This window comes from Corvus cornix, chromosome 9 (assembly GCF_000738735.6).
Source record: "Corvus cornix cornix isolate S_Up_H32 chromosome 9, ASM73873v5, whole genome shotgun sequence".
NCBI classification, from domain to species: domain Eukaryota; kingdom Metazoa; phylum Chordata; class Aves; order Passeriformes; family Corvidae; genus Corvus; species Corvus cornix.
The window spans coordinates 12054615-12078414 of NC_046339.1; the positions used below are offsets into that span (position 1 = coordinate 12054615).

At 35.4% G+C, this 23800-nt stretch overlaps 1 protein-coding gene across 1 annotated transcript in view; it reads left to right on the forward strand.

Moving 5' to 3' along the window:
• The window catches only part of OPA1 (OPA1 mitochondrial dynamin like GTPase), a 50772-nt gene that overhangs the window by 2750 nt on the left and 24222 nt on the right, over positions 1-23800 (forward strand). The window contains 24 exon segments of the mRNA XM_010406175.3: positions 369-486; positions 488-688; positions 993-1089; positions 2355-2462; positions 3688-3741; positions 4602-4669; positions 9314-9412; positions 13536-13589; positions 14653-14757; positions 15730-15816; positions 16666-16779; positions 17106-17186; positions 17599-17673; positions 17999-18070; positions 18211-18310; positions 18797-18927; positions 19455-19527; positions 19613-19685; positions 20450-20565; positions 21166-21230; positions 21843-21919; positions 22145-22310; positions 22836-22988; positions 23590-23698. Coding sequence (XP_010404477.2) covers positions 369-486; positions 488-688; positions 993-1089; positions 2355-2462; positions 3688-3741; positions 4602-4669; positions 9314-9412; positions 13536-13589; positions 14653-14757; positions 15730-15816; positions 16666-16779; positions 17106-17186; positions 17599-17673; positions 17999-18070; positions 18211-18310; positions 18797-18927; positions 19455-19527; positions 19613-19685; positions 20450-20565; positions 21166-21230; positions 21843-21919; positions 22145-22310; positions 22836-22988; positions 23590-23698 — 2396 coding nt within the window.

The following is a 23800-nucleotide window of genomic DNA, read 5'->3' on the forward strand; positions in this document are numbered from 1 at the left end:
GCCAAACTGTTAAGTTTTCTTGTATGTTGCAAGTCTTCTGTGGACTCAGCCCAAACAGTGCTTTACCACACGCATGTTACTTGCATTATTACAGTGTGAAAGTTAAATGTAATTTGTAACAGACTTCAGAATTTGTAGTTAAGGTTTTGTGTCTGTAATCACTAAAAGTATTATACCCATTAACGATGTTTGCAGCTTTTTATTTTCCTCATAAGCATAGCAGTAGTAGCTGGAAATTGTGCATTCAGGGTGATGTAATAAGATTATCTGTAACCAGCTAAAATGTAATGTGAATTGCTTCTAAAGAGGTGTTTGAGTTAATGGTGTGTTGAAGAAATCAGTTAAAGTTTTTATTTCTTTCTTTTTAGTGTCATCTGCCGGAGTCTAGCAAATAGCAGCTATGGAATAAAGAGAAAATCACCGCTTCAAAACCTGCATCTTGTTTCCCGAAGTACACATCATCCCTACTATCCAAGTCTCAAAGTTTCAGAGACCTCCATTAAGGATATCCCTTCAGCTGTTCTCTTCTCTGAATCGTCTTCCCCCTCACAAAACAAAACTTTTAAATGTAAAACATGGATACCAGTCCCACAGGAACTTTTGGCTGGCCAGATTAGCCTCCAGGCTTCTCAAAGTTCGCTATCTCATCTTAGGATCTGCAGTTGGAGGTGGCTATACAGCTAAGAAGGTATTTATCTCTGGAAGCTATTTTATGCAGTTTGTCTTTATTATTACATACTTCAAAAGAGTAGTTTTTGTTATAGCCACAAAAATACAAGATGTCATTGCTTGGTTAACTGATGATAATAAAGGTGAGTGAATATGGGAAACATTGTTTAAAAACTACTATAGATTTTAAAAGATCAAAGTACTACTCATATCTAAAGATGGTGGCTTAGTATGTTTTATGTGTAGGTAGTAGTTGCTCATATGCTTCTCTATGTACATTTCTTTCCCTATTTCTACCATTATTTTTTTCCTTTCTTTGTTAGACGTATGAGCAGTGGAAGGACATGATGCCAGATCTCGAGGAATATAAGTGGATTATTCCTGACTTTGTCTGGGAGCTTGATGAACTTATCGACTTCGGTACCACAAAATCATGATGTTACTCTGTCTAAAGACTGGCATGTGTAAAACTTAAACATAAGAGTGTAGGTCCTCAGGGCCTCACTCCAGGAGTAGCTTTTTAGCTGGAATTTGAGTGAACTTTTATTTTTGGAGTTTGATGTGTGTTTTACCAAGGCATTTGTATCAGTGTGTGTGTAAGAAGAAATTGGGCACTGTTTAGCATGGATATTCCATAATGCATCCCTTCATTTGAGAATGTTCTTTGTCCTTTCATAAAGCTGTATATTCCCATTAGTGAGAGTTGTAGCATGATCAAGGGGACTCACACAGGTTTTGGGAGTATTGTGCAGAAAGTTCTTTCTTTCTATATGAATGACTTACAAGTGAAGATATAAACAAATCAGTAAAAAATACGTGTGAGTAAAAGACCAGTTGAAAATGCAGAATAGTGAACCTGCCTATCTACAAAATTATCTTGAAGATACAGAAGAAAAGAAAATGAAAAATAGAAACTCTTGCTTTCCTGAGCCTTCAGGTTGCAGTAGAGGCTTCTGTATATTTTCAGGTGAAAGACAGAAATCTGAAAATCAAGCATTGACTTATATTTTATATGCAGGGTAGAAACGTGGTGTTCTTTTTTTTTTTTTTTAAAATCATCTCCATGAAGATTTTACTGCATAGAATCATAGAAAAGTTTGGATTGAGAGGGACCTTACAGATATTTAGTTTCAACCTCCATGCCATGTATGACTATTTCATAGATAAATGCAGAGATTGAAAACTGCTACAAGTGTTTTCTTGTTCTTGCTGCAAGTGGACACTACATTTTTATAGTACTTTAAAGCTACTAATTTTACTTTAAGGATTACAAAATTGGCTTGTTTATGAAATTGAAAACTAAGCTTTTCTTAAAAAGGTTCAAGACATGAGCGTAGTTACAGTTTTGTGTAATTTTAAAACATCCTCTATGAAGTATGTGAAAGAATAATGTATGAAGTGTGGTAAAATGCAGCAATAAGTTTTCAGCAATTATAAAGTACTGAGACAGCCAACTTATCAGGAAGTTCAAAGTCTAAAAAAGCAGTTGGTTTTTCAGATCTGATGGTCTTTCCCAACACTAGTGGGGGGAGGTGCATGTGGAAAGAAACTTCTTCGTACTTTTTAAAAAATGTCTTTAAAGCCATATTCTGAAACAGTTGCTAGGATTTATAGCCTAAGCCGTTTTTGTTCACAAAAATAATACAAAAAAGCTGTACTCACTAACTGTTATACTGTTTTCCTAGAAAAACTTCTCAAAGCCCTCCCTGATGCAGATGACCTTGCCAGACTTCTGCCTGACTTTGACAAGATCGGAGATAGCCTCGCTTCACTGAAAGGATTTCTTTCTCCTGGTGAGAGCAAATTTTCAGCTAAGTTTTTATTTCAAAAGCTGAACCTATTTCATGATGAGGGTACAGGTATGTCCTTAGACACTAGAACAAAGCAGATCCTGAAAACCTTTGTGTTTGCATTGAATATCTCTTACTGAAAGTGTTCTGGACACAGGTAAGTGTTACGCATTTTTACAAACAAGAATTCTAGTAGCCAGTGCAAAGAACTAAAATGTGAAATTGAATAGAAAACTAGAGTTCTTGTATAACTCTTAACAGATTGAAAGCTCAAGTCTTCAGTGAGTCAGAGAAGGTGAATGTATCCAGCTAGAACTTGGTGAGATTGTCACTGGGCAGTAGCAATATCAGAGCTGTTACAGGAGAAAAGAGTTGGATTATTAAGAGCGAAGATTCTTAATGTTGCAAGCATGTGAAATAGGAGATTTGTAACAAAGGTATTCTTTTGTGTTGAATGATATTTTCCATCTGGTCATGGCCCCAGAAAAAACTTGCTTGGAGATTTAGGTTAGTTGGGGCTGTTTCAAAGGAGCAGGTGAGAGTTTTAAATCCTTCAGAAAAGACACAGGGATGGTTTGTTGGTTTGTCTATTCAGTGTATCCAGGCAGTAGCAGGCTTAATGGTTTTCAGGTTTTGGCAGATTTAAAGGAGACATTTCTATCTCTGGGCTTTTTAAAACTGAGAACAATTAAATTTGATCATAATATCTGACTTGTTAATGAACACAGCTCAAAACTTCGCTCATTCTGATAATAAACTGCATGATTATATGTATTATGCCTTAGTAATTACCAAACCACATAAATTTGTATTCGTGAAAGATTTTGTCTGTGAGGGGTTATATCATTGTTCTAAGTGTGTTTGAAAATATTTTCATATCTGCATAAGAAGTGTGGTTTTGTTTCTTTAAAATACTGTCAATGGCAGAACTAATTTATTAATCTTACAAACTGAGCAAGAGTCTAAGTAAGGCCCAAATTCAGCAGAGTGACAAGTAGATTACAATCTCCTATGTATTTTGGCTGTTTAAAATGTTAACACTTTAAAATTGTGTTGTTACTGATTGGTAGTGAGATGTCACCTATTACTTGTTATCATACTCCCACTGGCATAGTGGCCATTTATGATTGTGTGGTCCTCCAAATGAGACAAAGATCCCTCATCTTTATTTTGCATTTTGTTTTGTGTTTATAATTTTTATTTCCCCTCTTCTGCTGATTTTTCACAGGTTACAATTTGGTTAGTGAAGTCATAGGAGCTTCTGATCTACTTCTGTTGTTAGGTGTGTAAAAGCCCTTTTTCCTGCCCTTAACCTGCCTTTTTAAAGCAAACTGTTAAAGCACTACTATACTAAGAGGAGTGAATATCAACATAAATGCAATTATTTACAGCAACTTAATATGGATTTACAAATACTTTCCAAATACTTTAGAAATACTTCATAGAATCACAGAATATGCTGAGTTGGAAGGGACCCATCAGGATCATAGAGTCCAACTCTGTGGATCCCCTGTTCAGGGATACCACAAAAATCCCACCATGTGCATGAGAGCATTGTCCAAAAGCTTCTTGAGCTCTGTCAGGCTTGGTGCTGTGACCGCTTCCCTGGGGAGCCTGCTCAGTGCCCAGCCACCCTGTGAGTGAAGAACCTTTTCCTGACTTAGGTCCTCCCTTGTGAGAATGAATAGATGAATGGTTGATGGATCTTCGCCACAGTCCTTAGCAGATGCTGTTTATTTCAGGCTTGTTCCAGAAGCTTCTTTCAAAAACCTGCCATTACAATAGGAAAGATTCTTCTTTTCTTGTTACAGTAGCATCAGTGGATTTTGTATTATCCTTCTGTCTTTCTCAAAAATTACTTCATTTTACAATATTTTAAGAACTTCTAATAGTCTAACTGAAGCTGCCTGCTCCGTTGAGGTATAACTAATCTGAGTCATAAACTAGATATAAAATTTTCAGATGAGTTTTAAACTGATTTTCTTCTTCAGTTTCTTAAAATGAATTATTTTAATAGGAACTTCAAAGATTATTGAATTACTAATTCATAGGGGTTGAAGCTTTAATTTTCTAGTAAGTGTAGTTTGAGATTTTTTAAGTGCTTTTTGTGTCTTATTGTGAGTTTCTGCAATTATGTCCTAGGTTCTCCAGGAGAAACAGCATTCCGGGCTACTGACCAGGGATACGACAATGACAAACAGTTCAAGAAGGTAATTACTCACTTGCAAAACTGAAAATGTCTTTATAAACAGGTATTTATTTTTTGAAAGTGCATCAGTAGCCCATTGCAGAAGTTCATTTGAAGCAGCTTGAAAAGAATTTATCGTTGAAAATTAGTTCAGTATGCATTACTGCTTTTTGTATATAAAAATAGTGCAGTGATAATAAACATTTTGGTGTAAGGAAATACAAGGCAGACATAAAAATGTTTAGGAATTGCATTATTAAGAAAATTGGTTTGTAATAAGAATGTGATTTTAGGAATTGTATGTGCATTTGCCGTTGTTCAGAGCATGGTCTCCATGGCACTTGAGTTTATAACTTATTACTGAAATTGGTTTAGGCGTTTATATTTATTTTTAAGCATTTCTGCTTGCAACTTCATTTCTCTTGACATTTTCACAGTAGTAATTCTTACTTAAGAATTTCTGCCTTAGTAAAGAATTTCCATTTCTTAAAGCAGTCTGGTTTTTACTTTCTTTATCTAGATAAAGCATACATCGTATTTTTGTTACTATTCTCTGGAAAATAATTTTACTCTATTTTGGTACTTAAAGTTTTAGCTTTTTTTTTCTTGAAGTCAAGAAGGTGAAGTTTAAATTTTTTGTTTTCTTGAACTTTTCTGTTAAATTCTTTAATTGTGATGTTGCTCATTCTTTAAAGACTTTTTATTTTTCAAAATTCTTTTACAAAAATGGAAGGAAAACGATATATATCAGGGAATTTGTAAGTTATCATATAATTATTTTTACACCTGACAGTTTCTGAACTATAACTGGGGCTTTTCCATAAACAACTTTTCTGTATATGCAGGCATGTATACATTTATCCTACATTAATTCTGCATGGCAATATATAGTGAAACCTATACAAAGCTCACATCTTACAATTATTTCTCTCCATGTAGAACAGTGATGGATTTCTACATGAGAATTAACCTAGCTTTTATTTCCCCTTTGTCTGTAAACTGTCTATATTTTTCTCTAGAGTGATTGCTTAGCACAGGTTTCACTGTGTCAAACATAAAAAATACCTTACTATTGATTTGTGAAGAAGCGGCCATCTTAGTTTATTGTCTCTGAAAATTGAAATAACTGTCACTTTTATTGAATACCAGTAATATCATTAAAACTTGTTACTGTCCTGTGGTTGTTTGGGATGCAGTGACATCTGCATTGTAACTTTGGCTGTGGTATGGAAAATACCACCAGATTAAATCAATATGATTTTGTCTTGCTTAATAATTATATCTGATATGAAACTCTTAATTTGCTAATTAATATGATCAGTTTGGTCAGAGTATTTCAAACTAGGCACATATGAATACCTAACAGAGCATAATCACCAAGTTATTGGCAGGCAAAATTACTATTTTCAAGACAATGGATAAGATGGCCTTTTTGCATTCAATGCTTACCACTGCCAACCAATGCTAGTATAAGAATTGTGATTGTATGGGTACATAAAATGCTGTAGTATGGTATTAAATGTGCCTGATGAGCTGGTTTTCTTTGTTTTGTTGTGAAGAGATTTCTAATAAATCTAGAAATTATTTGTTTGGAGGAATTTTCTGAAGAATTGTTATTGGATGTGATTCTCAGACAGGTCTCTAAAAACTTTCAGTAGAATGAGTGAGAAACCAGTTGTTTTGTAAAGTAACTTTGACAGAGTGAAGGATGTCCCGAACATCAAATGAGGCTGTACTGCTTCTTCTCACCTAATGTGTTTATTTCATAATCTCTCATTTAATCCAAAAAGTACAATATTTTTCAAAGATAATTAAATTAGAATTACTGGAGTGTTCAGATAAGTAATTTAAGTATGTGGCGTTTAAATCTCTCTTTACCTGGATTAAATAAGAAATTTTGTTGTGAGAGAAAGAAGAGTGAAGATAGTTATAAAAATATAGTGAAGTAAAAATACTGTATTATAAGTGAGGCACTAGTTTAGGCTTGTACTTGAAACAGCTGGGTTACCTTCTTAGAAAATTATCTTGCACTGTTGTCGTATCCAAGAAAACATTCTTTAAGAAATAGTTTCCTCTTAAAGCAAACAAATTCCAAATCTTAGCCTTTAACATTAAAGAAAATGTGTATTGGTTATAGGTGTGATGGAGTTGGATTGAAAACTGTGACTCAGATCTTGATGTGGGGCTTAGGTAGTCCTTTCTCTGCTCTGGTTCTTTGGTACCATCTCATGCCTTGAAGACCCTGCTGCTCCGTGGAGCAGTTGCAGTGTGTGGTTGTCTTGCTCAGCCTGCACAGGGTCACCTTCAGGTGGTGTAAGGAGCAGCACAATATCCCACAGCCCTTGACTACAGCTACTGCTGGAGAGTGAAAAAGAGACTTGAGTAAGGACTGTCACTTACTCGGATTTTATTTTTTAAACATTCTTGTTTCTTTAGTTCTTCATTGGAAGTTACACAGTGAAGTTGCCATAATTCTATCTGTTTTATTAAGAGTGCTATTATATTCCCAACTTAATTCCCAGTTTCATGTTATAGGTACTCTGGATAAAATTGTTACATTTATTCGAATTCTTAGAAATTGATCTCTTTACCTACTTTATCATTTTCACTCCTTTTTATTCCTTGTAAATTATAGAAAGAGTCATACTCAGCTGAAGTACAGTATATTAACTTCTAATATAAGATAATAGGGGGTGGGAGAAGTTTAAAGAATGCACAGTAACAATGTCAGAGTTTGTCTCTATATGTCAACTACTGTAGTTTGTTAACTCCTGTTATTCCCTACCCTTTATATTGTTTCTTTGACAATGAAAAGAATAATGTAACGATTGTAAAGAACTTGATTTTTGAAATTGCATTAATTGATCAATGTTGGCTTTTCTAGAAAACATTCTTTAAAATAAACCTAGTTTTACACTGGACAGATTGATTTTGGTAGAGGGGACACCACCGAGTGATAATGTCCAATGACAGAGAGATGTAAATATTTTTGTTTGTGTCTTGGTTTATGCCAGCTGGGGTGCTGTGTGTATAGTTCTGTGCTATTTAAGGTTCTTAATTTTTTTCTATTAATTTATTTTTTAATTTAAAACAATAATGAAGAACTAAAATATAAATTAAATAATATTATTAAGATTATTGATTTATGTATACAAAGAAGAAAATGTTATAGCGAAGCCTTTTAAATGACATAATTTTTTTATCTGAATATTTTATTAAGCTGTGTGAAAAGGAATTTTTCATACTTTATTGTGGAATGAGAGTCACATGTACCAGATGTCTTTGAACGTAATTGCTCGTTAAATCGTTAGATTCGGTGACTTCAAACTTCTGTTACAAAATGCTGAAAGGCCTTCATGGCAGATTTTGTTCATTGTTTTCTCTTGTATTTTTTGACCCATAGTATAATGTTTAAAGGGAATGTGTTGGGTCATACTGAGAGTTTCCTTGTCTGCAAAATGGTAAAATATTATTATTGTTCATCTAATACTAAATGAGGCTTCCTTTCCTTGCTGCTGTATAGTAATGAAATCTTTTGCCTAAGTTCCTGGCACAGTTCTAGTGCATTTGCTAGTCCAGCATTAGAGGCGTTTATTAAATCTGAAAGTGGTTCAGTAAAATGCAAGTGAGATGATTTTCCTGTGCTTCAAATTATACAAATAACTGGTTAACAAATGTTTATATTTGGTCATTTGATTGTGTCTCTCCTTTTATCCATTCTCTTCTGTGTTGTTTATCCTTAAGTGTACATGCCTGTGTGTGTATTTCATGCAACAAATGTAACTTGACGATGGATGTCTTGAATTCTTGCACCAAAGGTCTGTTTCAGAGTTTGTTTTGATTCCTGAAGTACATTTTTGAAAGATTTCATTTCGCTGAATGGTTTCTTAGAAGATGTAGTTTTTTTAAAAGAGCATTATTTAAATAGTTCATTAATACTTTTCTCTACATTCTCTGAAATAAACAGTTCATAAAGTTCCAATAGATGCTGGCATAGTATTTCTCAACCAATTTTGAAAGACAGCTCACCATTATAGGATTCTTTGGTGTGGAGGGAGAAGAGAACTAAGCTTTATGGAAATGCTGAATGAGTAAAGGAGTAGCCATCAAGTTTCAGGGATTTTTGGAGTGTTCAGAAAGGGTTATGACAGCATGAAGTTAAACTGCAGTGTGTTACAAAAGGGGAGAGGGAGATTTTTCTTCTTTTTTTATGCTTGAGAAACTATTTATCTTCTGCTAGTTTGAGAAAGTTAAGTAGCAGGCAAAAATCGTCTTGCTATAAACTTTCTGTATTTTGCTGGGAATAAAAACAAAGAGAACAAGAAAAATGCTAAGAACTGCTGACAAAGCTGAACTGAACATTTTCATAATATTTTAGAGCTGGGATAGTTGAATTTTTAAAAGATTTAGATGCTTAGTTAAAGTTGAATATAATTGTAATATGTAGCTAAATGTTGGTTGTTTTGTTCTACCTGGATTTGCAAAATGCATGATTTTGCTGGCTCTATCCACTCCAGCTAGCAAGAGATCTTGCTAATGAAATTTCACTTTTGTTTGAACTGACCTGTTCATACCTGTTTTTCATCTGTCTTTGTCATGCCTTTTGGTTTAACTTTGTTCTCCTTACACCCCAAATTTTTCCTCTCCTTTTATAAACTCACGGCAGGGCCTGCTTGGGGAGCTCATTCTGTTACAACAACAAATCCAGCAGCACGAAGAGGAAGCGCGCAGAGCCGCTGGCTTCTCTTCCCAGCAGAAGCGAAAGGTGATGGCTTAAGGGACAGTATGTTCTGCATTCACTCTAATCAAATACTTCAGCCCCCTGCATTTGAGCTAGAAAAATCTAACTAATTAAATCGTGGATGCAAATAATTGGCCAACATCACTACAGATGTGTAGTCCTGTTTCAGTTTAACCAAGTTGCATTTAAAGCATGATGTTAAAAGCAAAACAGGTACTTTGTGTCACTTTGAAATTGTATTATCTCTGCCTCTATAAAAATTGTTATTTAAAGTTCATACATTAAAAATACATTTAAGGAAAGTACATGAATTAATGTCAAATCTGTTTACTGTTCCTTGTTTATTGTAGCTCTGTCTTGTAAGAGTGTAGCTATTTACGGAGAATATATCTCTGGGAACTTTCTCCCCTGCTTTATACTGTTGCCAGTCTGAAAATGACAGCAGCTCCTTAGTAATAATTTTGCACAGACAATTAAATACTGCTGATAGTAACGGCATCTACTGTATCTTCATCAAAGGTAGTCCCTTGTCTGTTTTCCATCTTAAAGCGGAATTTTTACTGATTTGTTGTGCTTGTTGAACATTTGCACTTCTCTTTAGTTATTTAATTTAAGGTCTGATCATTTTATTAATTATATGGCTGAGATTGATTGGAAATTCTTCTCAAATTGGGATATTTTAGTTGTCTGATCTGTTGCAATCTGTAATTCTTAGCCACATTGCTTTGTTAGCCACTTTTATGCCTCCTTGAAAGCTTTCTGATTACTCGTAGTTTTCAACAGCTTTGGAATTGAACACTGAATACAGAATTTGATCTTCTGTACATCTGAAGATAAATCCCACAGAAAGAGGAATGCACTAAATGTGAATTAAGCTTTTAGACACATTTGCATAGCTGTAATTGTCATGCTTTTTAGTCCATCAACAGAGGAAAATCAGTGTTCTCTGAAAGTATAGTAGAATTTTAATGTTTTGCTTTCTTGCCATATTATTTTATATGGTTTAGAGTTACATGCTCCCTTGTCAGATTGTATCCAGTTTATTGAGAGAGCTGGAGTATGGAATAGTAGATTGAAGTTTATAATAAAATGTATGAACTTGTAAAGAATTTATCGGCCTAATAAACACAATCAGGAAGAAAAACGGGCTTGATATTAAATTTGTTTCTGGTGGAGATTCTACTTTGTTAGTACTTTGTTTCAGCTAATTCCACAATTCCCAAGCTGTGCAGAAACTGCAAGGACTGTCTTTGTAAATGTTATCTTGCCCTCCATGGCAGGTACTCTGTGTTTTCAGAGTATTGAAAGTCTACTTTCATTTGCATATAGAAAGTTTTAATTTAGCATTCAATGTGCCATTTGGCATATGTGCCTTATGACAAGGAATAAGTCTTGTCTGTCACACTAACCTTTGTGCTTGAATCAAATTGAAAGAGATGGCAAACTATTTTATTTAATACCTTGATATGAGGATATGGCTCGAAGATTCCGATCATTGATCCACTTTCTCCTTTGGAAGAACAAATTGTTACTGTCATTGAAATAAGTCATTGTAGGCCATTTTGACAGGGCATAAACTAACCTTTTTTTGTTTTTTAACTGCATTGGCTTACTTGCCTGTCTATAAGAGAACATGATAATTGTATTTTCTTACATCTTTTTCCATTTTAATTTATTTACTCAGTATTAAATCTCCTGCAGTTGTAAATTGAGTAACAGTAAAAACCATCTCACAATCAGGAGAGGGTATTAAAAACAAAAATGTAATTGCCTCCTGTTGATAAATATTTAGCAGTAAAATTGTTTAGTCTGGTACTGCTGCACTGCTCATGGCTGCTTGAATGCATTTTGTCTGGGCCTTGCTATTTTCATTTAAATTATTGGAAATCATTATAGTTCTGCAAATAATCAATTTAAACTTGTAGTCTAGTTAGAGAATATTCAAGACCAATAACTGATTTCAAAGGTACTGAATTTTCAGATGCGCATAATTATTTTATACAATATATGACTAAGGCTGTTGAAAAGCAACTGCTGTGAAAAGTGTGTAACTCTATAAGGAGCTTTTGGTGTCTTAGTGAACAGATATCTGTGTGCAAGGACCCTTGATTAAAAATAAGTCTTCAGTATTCTTTTCTCATAATTATTTCTGGTGGCAATGGGGAAGGAAGGAGGAATCTTGATGCACAAAACATATTGAACTGGATTAAACAAATACTCATATGCCTATATAAAAATGCTTTAATAGTTGATTTTTTTTGGGAAGGGGGATAGAAATCAGAGATCAGTCTTACGTGACTGTTAGTACTTCAAATTGTTATATTAGCTTTAGCTTTTATTGGCAACTTAAAAATTTCTGGCAATATTGTGGACCACATATTCAAAATACTGCATGTACTAACATTGAAGTCACACCTGCACCAAGCACTGAGGCAAAGACATCATTCTAGAGCTGTTTGTTGTTTTTGACATAACTTACCTAACTTCCTTGTTAGAATTAATCATCTAGTGGTAGATAATTCTTTGCTTCAGATCTTGCAACTTGAGACTGTGCAGTATTTTGGCTTTCTGTGTTGACAGAAGCATCAGCCCACACAGACAGTGCCTGTGGTTGGAGGTGTCTATAGGGAAGCACTTCAGAGGTGCATCATGGCCCCACAAGTCCTTTGAGAATGGCAGAGAGCAGGAAAATGCTATCTCCTTTGAAAGTCTGCAGCACGTGGAAACACTTTGTTTTCCTTTTCTTTCCTAAATTTTCTTGCTTCTTTTGGCTCTGCACATCATTCTCTTTGCCTTCCTATTTTTATGTTCCCCTTATATCTCTGAGGTGTTGAAGGTGTGTGTATATGTAAATGTTTATTTACATATACCACCTTGTGGCTGCACGCATCAAGTCCTCTGTGTTCAACTAACCCCGTTTCTGATGTACTTTTGCTACCACTGAACTAACTAATAGCAATGAAAAGTTAATTTACAGCATTTTTCTTTGCTCTTTTTGGAAGAAAATACTTGGATAAAGATGGAAGCGTCAGCTTGAATTTCTTTCTATAAAGTGCAGACACAATTCTTGAGGCTTAACAGCTAAATCATATTGATCACGATGAATAATTGTGGATTTTTCTTGTTTAGTCTGTAACAACTGTTGTGAAGTTTTAGCAATGGAATTAATTTGTATCTAAATAACAGCTGTCCTCTGCATATTAGATAATATGCTCTTTCTGATCTGAAGCTAACTTGAGTTGTAAATGTCACATGTTAAACTTAATTTAAATATTGACACTTTCAGTAATTGTTTAGGTTATCATATTTTCTAAATAGAATACTTCAGCAGTCAGCCATTAGATTTTGTTGTTTGTAAATATTTACATCCCAGGAATTTGTATAGCACCATTTATGCTTTTCGTCTTTGTGATATTAAAAGGGGATTGTTTTAAACAACTGTTTATTACATCTTGATGAACACATTTTAGGAACATTTGGCTAATAATGGTTCTTAGTGCTTGATCTTACTGCATTAATGCCTTGAACTTCAAAATCTCTTGTACTATAATATCCTAATTTTTCCAGTTTTTAATGTAATTTAAATAATTTTGAAATAACCCTTCAAGACTGTCCTGCCTATTTAAAATGTATGAAGTTGTCCAGCACATTTAGAAATCTGACAAATATGAAATAAGGATCCTTATGAATATTCATAAGTAGTGAATACTCACCTGAAAGTAGTTTCTGTAGCAAGCAGGTGTTTAGTGATTTCATCACATTAAGATGGTGCTAATTTAGAAAATGAACATAATAAGATTCTTGAGAGTTTGACCACTAAAACTACATTTAGTTCAGTGGCCAGAAAACTCAGCACCATGTGAAGCTGCTTTTCCTTAAGTCCACTTTCCCAGTGTTAAGTCTTGAAGGGTTAATTTTTACATTTGCATGTACTGAAATTCAGACAATTCTCTGAGGTGAACCTCGTGTTGCAGCTGGAGCTTTCCATCAGCTTTAAATTTAAAATGCTAATTGAAGAATTTTACTTGCTCTAAAATGCATGTAAAGTCACTTTTCTTATGTGGAATGAAGCTTTCAGTTTGTGATTTGGTTACTTAAAGTGCTTAAACTAAACAAGTAACTGTAGCCATGATTATTTTGTTTGTAGGTTTCTGACAAAGAGAAGATTGATCAACTTCAAGAAGAACTTCTACGCACTCAGGTGACTTTTCTGAATTATTGATGCCTTAAGTAGTGATTTATGTGCAGCAGACCCAGATTTACTAGATAAAATCACACCTGAAGTATATTTGGTAAAAGTGCAGTGCTTTTTTCAGTCTCTGAGTGTATCAATGTAGAGTCCCCTGTGTTGGCACAGACCAAAGGTCAGTGTAGTCTGTTCTTCTCTGACACTGACTTACAGAATGCAAGACCTCATTCCAACCAAGTTTTAATCCCTCGTTGACTAGTGAGGGAGAACTAGTTACTCGTAAGCTAGATTTTTTCAGGGATGATGCACATTACTCATATTTGTCAGTGTTTTGGTTTTCTTGCTCATGTTAAGGTACAATTAATCTTTTATCTGCAGGCTTCTAAATTGGTTGGCTCTTTGTAGCTTTGGCTCAGCTACATTGTTTTATAGGGGTTTTCCTAACCTCATTATATATTTGCTAGTTTTGAGTGCATTTATTACTTACCTTTTTTTTAATAACATTGAAATTTGATTTGTTCTTAAAAGTACACTCAGGCCAAATATATTTCCACATTGTAGAAAAAGGTTTTCAGAGTAGATATCAAAACTACATACATCTCTCATCTTCAGTGCTATTACAATCTCCTAAACAGGACTAAGCTGTTAGAGTTGTGTCTCGATCTGAGGTTTTATGCTGAAGAAAGGGTCTAAACTAGGCTTGCAAATTTACATTTAAGCTCCATTTTGATTGAATTACCAGTCCACTGACACTGATTTCTGTCTGATTCCGTATGTGTAGCTTCTTTGAAAATGATACTTAAGATGCTTGAAGATTGGTCTGTGTGTGTCGCGAGGTTTGAATAGTGTGGTCTTATAAAAACCTTTGAAGCAAAGGAGTTGCATTGCAAAAAAGAAGTAATTCTAACACTCTTCTCTTGGTGACCTTGTATTCTTAATAATTAGTGATCACAAAGATTTCTGTATTTTTGAAAGACCTGCCTGAAGGACTTTAGGTTTTCCCTAGGTAAAACTTTGCTCATGTGAATCTACTATGTCCATAATTGCACAAATATATTTGTACTTCTTTTTATAGCTCAAATACCAAAGAATGCTCGAGCGATTAGAGAAGGAGAACAAAGAATTAAGAAAATTGGTACTGCAAAGAGATGACAAGGGAATTCATCAGAGGAAGTTGAAGGTATTTATGTGTTACAAAACCACGTAGAAATATAATTACGCCATATTTTCCATGGTGCTATTCTAAATCGCATTTGTCAATTCATATATAAACTTTTAACAGTTGTTTTAAGATACCTCTGTTAATTTTTTGAGTCATCACGACTTTTATACATCTGTTATTTTTTAACTATGTGACTTTTGGAAGTGGCTTCAATTGAAAAACACGAAGGGGTTACCATGTCTAACTAAATAACTTACCTAAGTGACTGGGAAATGTGGCTTGGTTTTTCAATGTAGTTTCACTGTATTTTCGAATAATCTTGCTTCCAACTCTTCTTGCACACACAGTCTGATACCTTTGTGCTTTATAATGAGTCTTACTTAGTTTGGTAGGAGTAAGTTACAGGGTCAGGGAACATCATTTAATGACTGTATAAATCCAGTGAGACTGGCTTTTGTTTTTGTCTGCCAGCATCCTGAACATTCTAAACATGGATGTTTTCTGCTTCTCTGCATAATTTGTTAACCAATATGGATCTTGCTCTTTCCTCTGGGAACTGAAAGATGAGTCTTACTTGTACAGAATAAGATTGATAACTCTGTATCCATGTTAGTGGCTATAGTACATATACTCTATATCCATTAACAAATCAAACTAAATAGATGTTTAACGTAAAAAACTCACTTTAGCTTAACTTGAAAGCTGCAAAGTTTGCACTGAGTTGTTCTCTTATGATGTACATAGGAGGTCTCATTTTCCTCCTTCAGCAAGATGCCATAATATTTTATTCCAGAGGAGTCAAGGAGTGACTTTACTTGGTATTGTATTTCATAGAACAAAGATCTGTGCTGCGGTATGGACAGATGTGGTTTCAAACCATCAGGAGAAAGTAAAAACATTTTTACACAAGTTTACAGAAGAAGTAGTGTGAAACCCAGTCTTTGTTCTCTTACTTGGCTGTGTTTTCTCTCTGTTCTTTTTTTTTTTTAGAAGTCCTTGATTGATATGTATTCTGAAGTACTTGACATCCTGTCTGATTATGATGCCAGTTATAACACTCAAGATCACCTACCTCGAGTAAGTAGATAACAAATTCAGTGTTTTTTATTGAAACACCAGTTTTATAATTAAATAGAGCATTTAATTATATTCCAGTATAATCCAGAGTTAGTGCTAGGGTATTTTCTTGTAACTCCACCTTTTTGCTTAAGACATGTCTTTCATTTTAAAAGCAGTAAGATAATTTTGAAAATAACGGATTTAACCAGGTTACGCCTGTTTTGGCTCTTAGATAAACCCTGTCTGGATTCAGTTACTGCTGCTGTGCTCAGCTTTTCATTTTAAATGGTTACAGTTCGTGCACCCCTTCCTCCTCAGCTTTGTTGTTGCTTCCCCGTGTGTGAATGGAGCTGAACGAATAAGGTGCCCTGTTGATCTCCCCACAGCAGTGCTGCTGTTGGAGGGGAATTTGGGAAGGGGTTAGCCTGACTGCTGGTGTAGGAGAGAGCCAGGAATGCTTCCTGCTTGCGCAACCACCTGTAGCATATAGGAAACTGCTAAGATGGAGAAATTCAGAATTCAGCACTTTCCAGGCAGAGACAGCATCTGCCAGATGAGTAGTGTTTTGCATGCTGAAAGGATTTTGTACAAGAAGAGAAGAGCTGCCTGCCATGAGAGCAACAAGCCCTCCATCTCTTCATAAGGTGCCCTGGCAGGGTGCTTTGTGGACTGTGCTGTCTTAAGCCCAAGTCAATTCTTTTGCTTGACCACAAGTTAGTGTTTCCTTAAAGATTCCATCTGTAAATCAATGCATTTATTATCAAGCAGAATACAGTTAGTGTTGATTTATGTCTTCCTAGTCAGCTTTTGTCTACACTTCCAAAATGTTCTTCCAAAAGCCAGTGGCTGTTTAAACTTTCACTAAAGGTGGTGGTGGTTGGAGATCAAAGTGCGGGAAAAACCAGCGTGTTAGAAATGATCGCCCAAGCCCGCATATTCCCTCGGGGGTCTGGGGAGATGATGACACGTTCCCCTGTCAAGGTAAGAAACACCATCATCTCTGAATCCGCATTTGCTGTATTGTTCTCCCTCTGATCATGACATTAATTGAAGCATACATGTACATAGGTTTATAAAATGGCTTCTAAGCAAGGGAGTTGTTTCAGCCAATGACAATACCTCTGCAGGTCTGTATATGATCCACGTGTGCTGTCTGAGTAGTAGCAGTACCATTAAGTAATTTTGTGCTGAATAAGCTTTACATATAATTGTGTTTCTACAGAGGAAGGTGCACATATGCCATATATTTCTCATGTTTCTCTGGGTTAGATTTGCTATGCTTTCTCATTAAAGCTTTTAACATTTAGGTAACCCTTAGCGAAGGTCCCCACCATGTGGCTTTATTCAAAGACAGCTCTCGGGAGTTTGATCTGACCAAAGAGGAGGATGTAAGTATAATAAAGTGACTGGAAGTTAACGAGACTTCTATTAATTCTCTGAACAATTTTGTGTGTGTGTGATCTCTAAGCCCCTGTTTAATTAGAGTGAAAGATGTTTAGTGGGGCAAGACATTGTATTAGTTATTAAATTATCTCTTCATGTGGTTTTTGGCTGGCACTGAAGTGGATAAAATGTAGAGTGCTTCTTGTGCCAAGGCAGTTTTTGAAGCATGAAGGGATCTGCAGGTAATCTGTCATTTAGTGCCGTCCACATTTACCAGACTGACTACACATGCATTTGAAATAATACCTATAAACTGAGATCTTCATCCCTAAGTAAATGTGGTTTTCTGTGTAGGTAATTTTTCTTCTATCAGTTGTAAAGAGTTTTGTGTTTGATATTTTGCTTTTCTTATAACAGCTTGCAGCTTTGAGAAATGAAATAGAAATCAGAATGAGAAATAGTGTGAAAGAAGGGTGCACTGTTAGCACTGAGGTAAGACTTGTCAAACATTTAATGGCAAATATCTGTACGTGTATATGTTTTGCAAGTATTCTTCAACTGGGAGACTGTGGTGAATCCAGTCTGCACATACTTCATATTTTGCACTATACAATGTATTTGGGGTGTTAAAATCAGTTTTATGCAACAATTACTTCCATTAAAATTTGTACTTCCTATTTAAAATTACAGGTTGTTGCTGATTAAAGTAGATGTGTGTGAATATGTGTTCATTTAGTTTTTTATATGTGTGTTTGTCTATGTAACTACATTCAAAGTGGGTAATGTATAAACCTCTAATTTCAATTTTACTTCACAGACCATCTCCTTAAGTGTGAAAGGTCCTGGTTTGCAGAGAATGGTATTGGTTGATTTACCTGGAGTCATTAGCGTAAGTATGCAATCATTTAAAAAATGAAGACATGTAAATGAGGTAGTGTTATTGGGGAGAACATTAGCTGTTGGGGTTTTTTTAACATGTTTGTTTTCTTTGTTTTTCTTTAACTGTTTATCTCCATATTCATATTAAAGACTGTGACGTCAGGTATGGCTCCAGATACAAAGGAAACTATCTTTAGCATCAGCAAGGCCTACATGCAGAATCCTAATGCCATCATCCTCTGTATTCAAGGTACTAAGAGTCTAAATGATTATCCATTTATATTTTTAATCATGGTTCTTATGTTACTCTGGAGTCTGTTCTGATGGTATTTTTCCTTTTCTGATATTTTGTGTAGTGTAAAAAACAGCATGCTGTGGAATGTCTTTTTATAAATTAAGACAATCTGTGGCAAAAAGCGACTTTTTGATAAGGGTTTTTTAGCATCAAAGAAAAATGGTGGTGATAAAAAAATTCAAGTTTTCTGCCAGTGTTTTTGGAGGTAGCATTCAATAATACTGAATATAATACAATGTTGAATATTTTGAGCAAGCTGGTACTTGTTCAAAACTTACAGAACTACAACAAACTGGTTTGTTACGATTCTGGGAACAAAGCAGTTTTTCCACTGTGTGTATCCAAAAATGGAACATAAGTCTAATTTTACTGGGTTAAACTTGTAACATGAAACTTACTTGGTGGCTACAGTCCCTAAAATAAACTTTGTATTTATTTCAGATGGGTCAGTGGATGCAGAACGCAGTATTGTCACAGACTTAGTCAGCCAAATGGATCCCCAAGGAAAAAGGACAATTTTTGTGTTGACCAAGGTTGATCTTGCAGAGAAAAATGTGGCTAGTCCAAACAGGGTGAGTTGAAACTCTTTTTCTCATGTTGTGCTGGCTGAAGTCACACATGGTAAAATACTTGAGACGCTGTCAGAGATACTGGACCTCACCTGCCTGTTCTAGATGGTTTGGAGTGCTTATTTCTGTATTCAGTATGATTTTTTTTTTTTGGTGGTTGTTGTTTTAATCTCTCTCAGGCCTTGCTTTTAGTGATGAGCTCTGTGACTTCAGTCTCAGTTTGCTATAATACTGATTCCTTTCGTGAAGGTGACCTGAGCAAGTTCCATTTCCCAAAAAGGCTTACGGATGTTCTGTGATAGGCATTCTTGTTGTGTTTTGTGTTCTGCTGTGTTATGTCTTATTTGATTTATGCCATTTCTTGTTTGTTTGTTTGTTTTGTTTTCAATCTCAAAAGAACACATAGTCCCATGACCAAACTGCAGTAGTCTATGCATAGATATAAGTAGATCTGGCTTTAAAACTGTGCTGGAGGAAAGAATGTCTCTGTGCAAAGTTAATGATGTTTTTTTAATCCTTTATTTTCATAGATCCAGCAAATCATTGAAGGCAAACTCTTCCCAATGAAAGCTTTGGGTTATTTTGCAGTTGTTACTGGAAAAGGTAAAGGGAGCTCTGCTTATTTTGTCCTTGGTAGCCCAGGAAGCTGTCTAAATGGAACTGTTGCAGCACTCTTTTCTTTCTGCAGGAAACAGCAGTGAAAGCATTGAATCTATTAAAGAATATGAAGAGGAATTTTTTCAAAATTCAAGGCTGTTAAAGTATGTTGCTATTTTATTCTTTCTATTAAAATGAGCCTGTGTTGGTAAATGCTAGCATCAGCTTTTCTTGTTGAATTTAAAAGGATTGCAATGTGGAAATAGTAATTGAGATTTATTATGCTTAAATTAAGTATCATGTTGAGGTGACCAAGTTATCCTGGTTTCCTACTGTTTGCTGTAAGTCAGTGGAGACAGGCAGGCATCTTCAGGCAGCAATTGATTCCACTGCAGTTCTGGGCCACTCTTCCAAGGTTTGTGTGTCTCTCCACTGGCTCTACAAGAACTAAGTTTCAGCCTTTGTCTAAGCACTTAATGCACCTGAGAGGAGTGAATCCAGGCCAAAAATGAGTTGTAGTGCCTCTAAACATCGGTTGTCTTGGTGTGACAGTGTTGTATTCAAAGGGGTAGTTTGTGTGTTCTGAGGAAAGCTCACTGAGCAGAGTTTTGATTTCACAGGCTGGTATTTCTCAGGAAAGTACGGTACATGATCTTTGGGACTGTAGTACCTGTAGCACTGCAACCTCTAGAATAACTTATTTGGGGTGGGGTTTTTTGTTCCTGTGTGTTGTTTTGGAGTTTTCCCCCCTTGCTTTGGTGATGATCTACACTGAGTATTTTAGAGGAAGAGACTAGAATTTGTGTTAGGTACACAGTTACATGTTGTTTTCTGCTCTAAGAAGCAAACCTGTATTCTAGAAAGGAGAAAATGGGGGCCCAAAAGCGTGGGTATACAGAGAAATTCTTCTAGCTGTCTTTCTTTACAGAACAAGTATGCTGAAAGCACATCAGGTAACAACAAAGAACTTAAGTCTTGCTGTGTCAGACTGCTTTTGGAAAATGGTGAGAGAGTCTGTGGAGCAGCAAGCAGATGCTTTTAAAGGTAAATGTTTTCAAAGAGCAAGGGAAATAGCAACTTACTGTTAAACAGTTATTTCTTCCATGTGCTTGTAATACTGTTTTGCCAGCATGCTTGGGCAATTGTTTCATACATTTTATATGAGCAGCATTTCCCATTAATTGATAATTTCCCCAGGTAATTTCTAGAAAAAAATCTAAAAAAGTTATTTATGTTGTGAAGTACCACTTTCTCTAAAAATGAAAGGAATAAATAAATATGAAGAAAAAAATCAAGTTGAAGTTTTTCTGTGGGCAAAACGCAGTTCTTCCACTTAAGATTATGAAATGGCTTCCTATGTAAAGGTACCATCTGGTCAGCCAGGACATGGCTGGTGTGTGCAGAGCTGGAAGTTGAATGCCTCCACTGTGCTTTTTTAATGCATGAATTCTGCAATTTGTAGACAGAGTATCTTGACATAGACAGAAAAAAAATTCTGCTCATTTGCAGACACGCTTAAAGTGCTTGGAGAGTTTGTCATAAGCAAGATTTGTGGCAATTTTAAGACATGCTCAACTTTTAAGGTAGTCATGAGGTGCATATGGACAATTAAAAAAAATAAGTCCCTGTTTTTGATTTTTGCAGCCACACGTTTCAATCTTGAGACAGAATGGAAGAACAATTACCCCCGGTTGCGAGAGCTTGACAGGGTAAATTACTGCTTTCTTTGGTGTGCTTCAAAGGGCTGAAGGTTATGAATTAAAATTTATGCCTTTTGATTTCATTTGTAAAGGTTTCTTAAAGTTAACATAAAGTAGTGACATTTCAAAATGTTAGGACTGTAGATTATTGTAGGGGAAGGAAATCCTGAGTTCTGTTTCATGAAATACTGTTCTTCAAAGTTGTGATACTTCAACACTTAAGTCCTTTGCTCTTCTAGTATACAGTTACCTGACCTAACTTGCCCCCAGGGATAGGTCAGTGTTTCTTCTTTAATCGTGATAAAACTGGCAAAGAGAAGTTACATTCGCTGGTCTTTCAGACACAGAGAGTAACAAAACAATGAGGATCTCATTTTCTAATTCTTTTGTAGAGATTCTGAATATTGAAATGCCATGCCTGGACAGAGGCATGCGAGAGATGGAGGGGAAGATGTATGGTAAACTAGGGTAGCTGATGATATGCACACCCATTGTTCAGAGCATGACCAGGAGGAATCATTTGAGGCTTAAAGGCCTTAAAAAAACAGTTTGGGATTTTTTTACCTTTTGTATGGAAACATGATCAAACTATACTTAATCTTATTACTTCCTTTTGCACAGAATGAACTGTTTGAGAAAGCAAAGAATGAGATTCTTGATGAAGTCATAAGTTTGACTCAGGTCACACCAAAGCACTGGTATGGTAATTTTCTATTTTTTTCATAATTTACTAGGAGAAGTCTGCCTTTAAAGTAGAGTTCTAGTAAACAAAATTCTCAAATACACGTAAACTGTTTTTCTTGCACAATGTATTGTATTCCTGCGATCTGTAGTCTTGTTTTCTGTGTTCCTAACAAGTTGAATGCACACCTATTAGTAACTTGTGTACTGGAAACCATCACATGTTACAACTCTCATTTTAGGGAGGAGATGCTTGAGAAAACTTTATGGGAAAGGGTATCTACTCATGTGATTGAGAACATATACCTGCCAGCAGCACAGACTGCAAACTCAGGGACGTTTAACACCACTGTGGACATCAAGCTGAAGCAGTGGACTGACAAGCAACTGCCTAATAAAGCAGTAGAGGTGAGAATTTAGTTATTTAAATTAAAAAAAAAAAATTAAAAACTTAGTTAAAATTCAAAATGAAAGCATAACTCCAGAGAGGTAAGGTGATGTTTGAATGGCTGACTGCAGTTCTTTAACAGCTTACATGTCAGAAAAAGCTGGCAAGATCTTGATGTTCAGAAGCAGACAAAGCAGAAACACTGTATTTTTCTCTTCTGGTGAATTTTGCCTATTAAAGAAAAAACCCAAACCTACTTTTGCAAGGTTAACAAACCCCTCAAGTAGGTATATTCACATTTAATAGATTTATGCAAGTTTAACAGAATTCCGCTTGCTACAATACAGTGAAGCAGAGTTTAGTGTTGCTTTTATTAGTAATGGATACAGCAAAAGAAAAGTCAGTGACTTACTCTTATGCTTGCATGGTTTTTTTGGAAAGTCTCCAAATTTTCATACTGGCAAGAATTGTTAAAAATGTGCATTTATCAGCTGGTACATGGTGTAATGGTCCATTTCAGGAGGAATTGTTTGCTAACTTTCCAGGTGGCATGGGAGACTTTACAAGAAGAATTTTCCCGTTTCATGACAGAAAAAAAAGGAAAAGAGCATGATGATATCTTTGATAAGCTGAAACAAGCTGTCAGAGAAGAAACTATTAAACGACATAGATGGAATGAGAGAGCAGAGGATAGCCTGGTATAATGTAGTGGGTTTTTTTGCCTTGAAATGTTTTTATTACAGTTGAATAATCAGTATTCTTGCATTCTTTCGCTGTAATCCTAAGATGATTATTTTTGTATCCATCTCACCTTTTCTATATAATGTTTTAATTCAGTGTTTCTCAATTCATTTCATTATTATCTTTTATTAGTTACTGCCCTAAATAGTATCTAATAAAACTTTTTTGGTTGGTTCAGGAAAGTCCTCCATAACCCACTGGCTGCACAAGGGCAGCCTGGTGAGAATTGTTTAGCATCAGCTTATTTGTTCTGTTCAGTCTAGCCACATAAAATAACATCATTTCATTACCATCTTTATAGATTCTGTAATCCAGAGGGATTTCATATCTTTTTCTTTAGTTTTACATTATTTATGCTAGACTGTAGAAAAAGAGTTAGAGGCACACGAAAATAATTTTGGCAGTGCTTTGAGAGGTGCCTCTTGAATATGTTGTGTGTGCCCAATATAATCTGTTCCAGCAGACATTGAAAAATGAAAAGAATACTAGAAATGGGTTTTTTACTAAATCCTGGATAAATTCTTTTACTGCGTGCTAAAGTGGCATTCTGTATTGCAGCGGGTGATCCAGCACAATGCTTTAGAAGACCGGTCAATATCTGATAAACAGCAGTGGGATGCAGCCATTCATTTTATGGAAGAGACGCTCCAAAGTCGGCTCAAAGACAGTGAGTGGTGTCATGTATTCCACTCTTCCCTTTTTAGTCTAGGCCAGTGTGGACCTAGTTGACTTCACTGAAGTGTAGCCTTAGTATCAGCCCAACTGACAC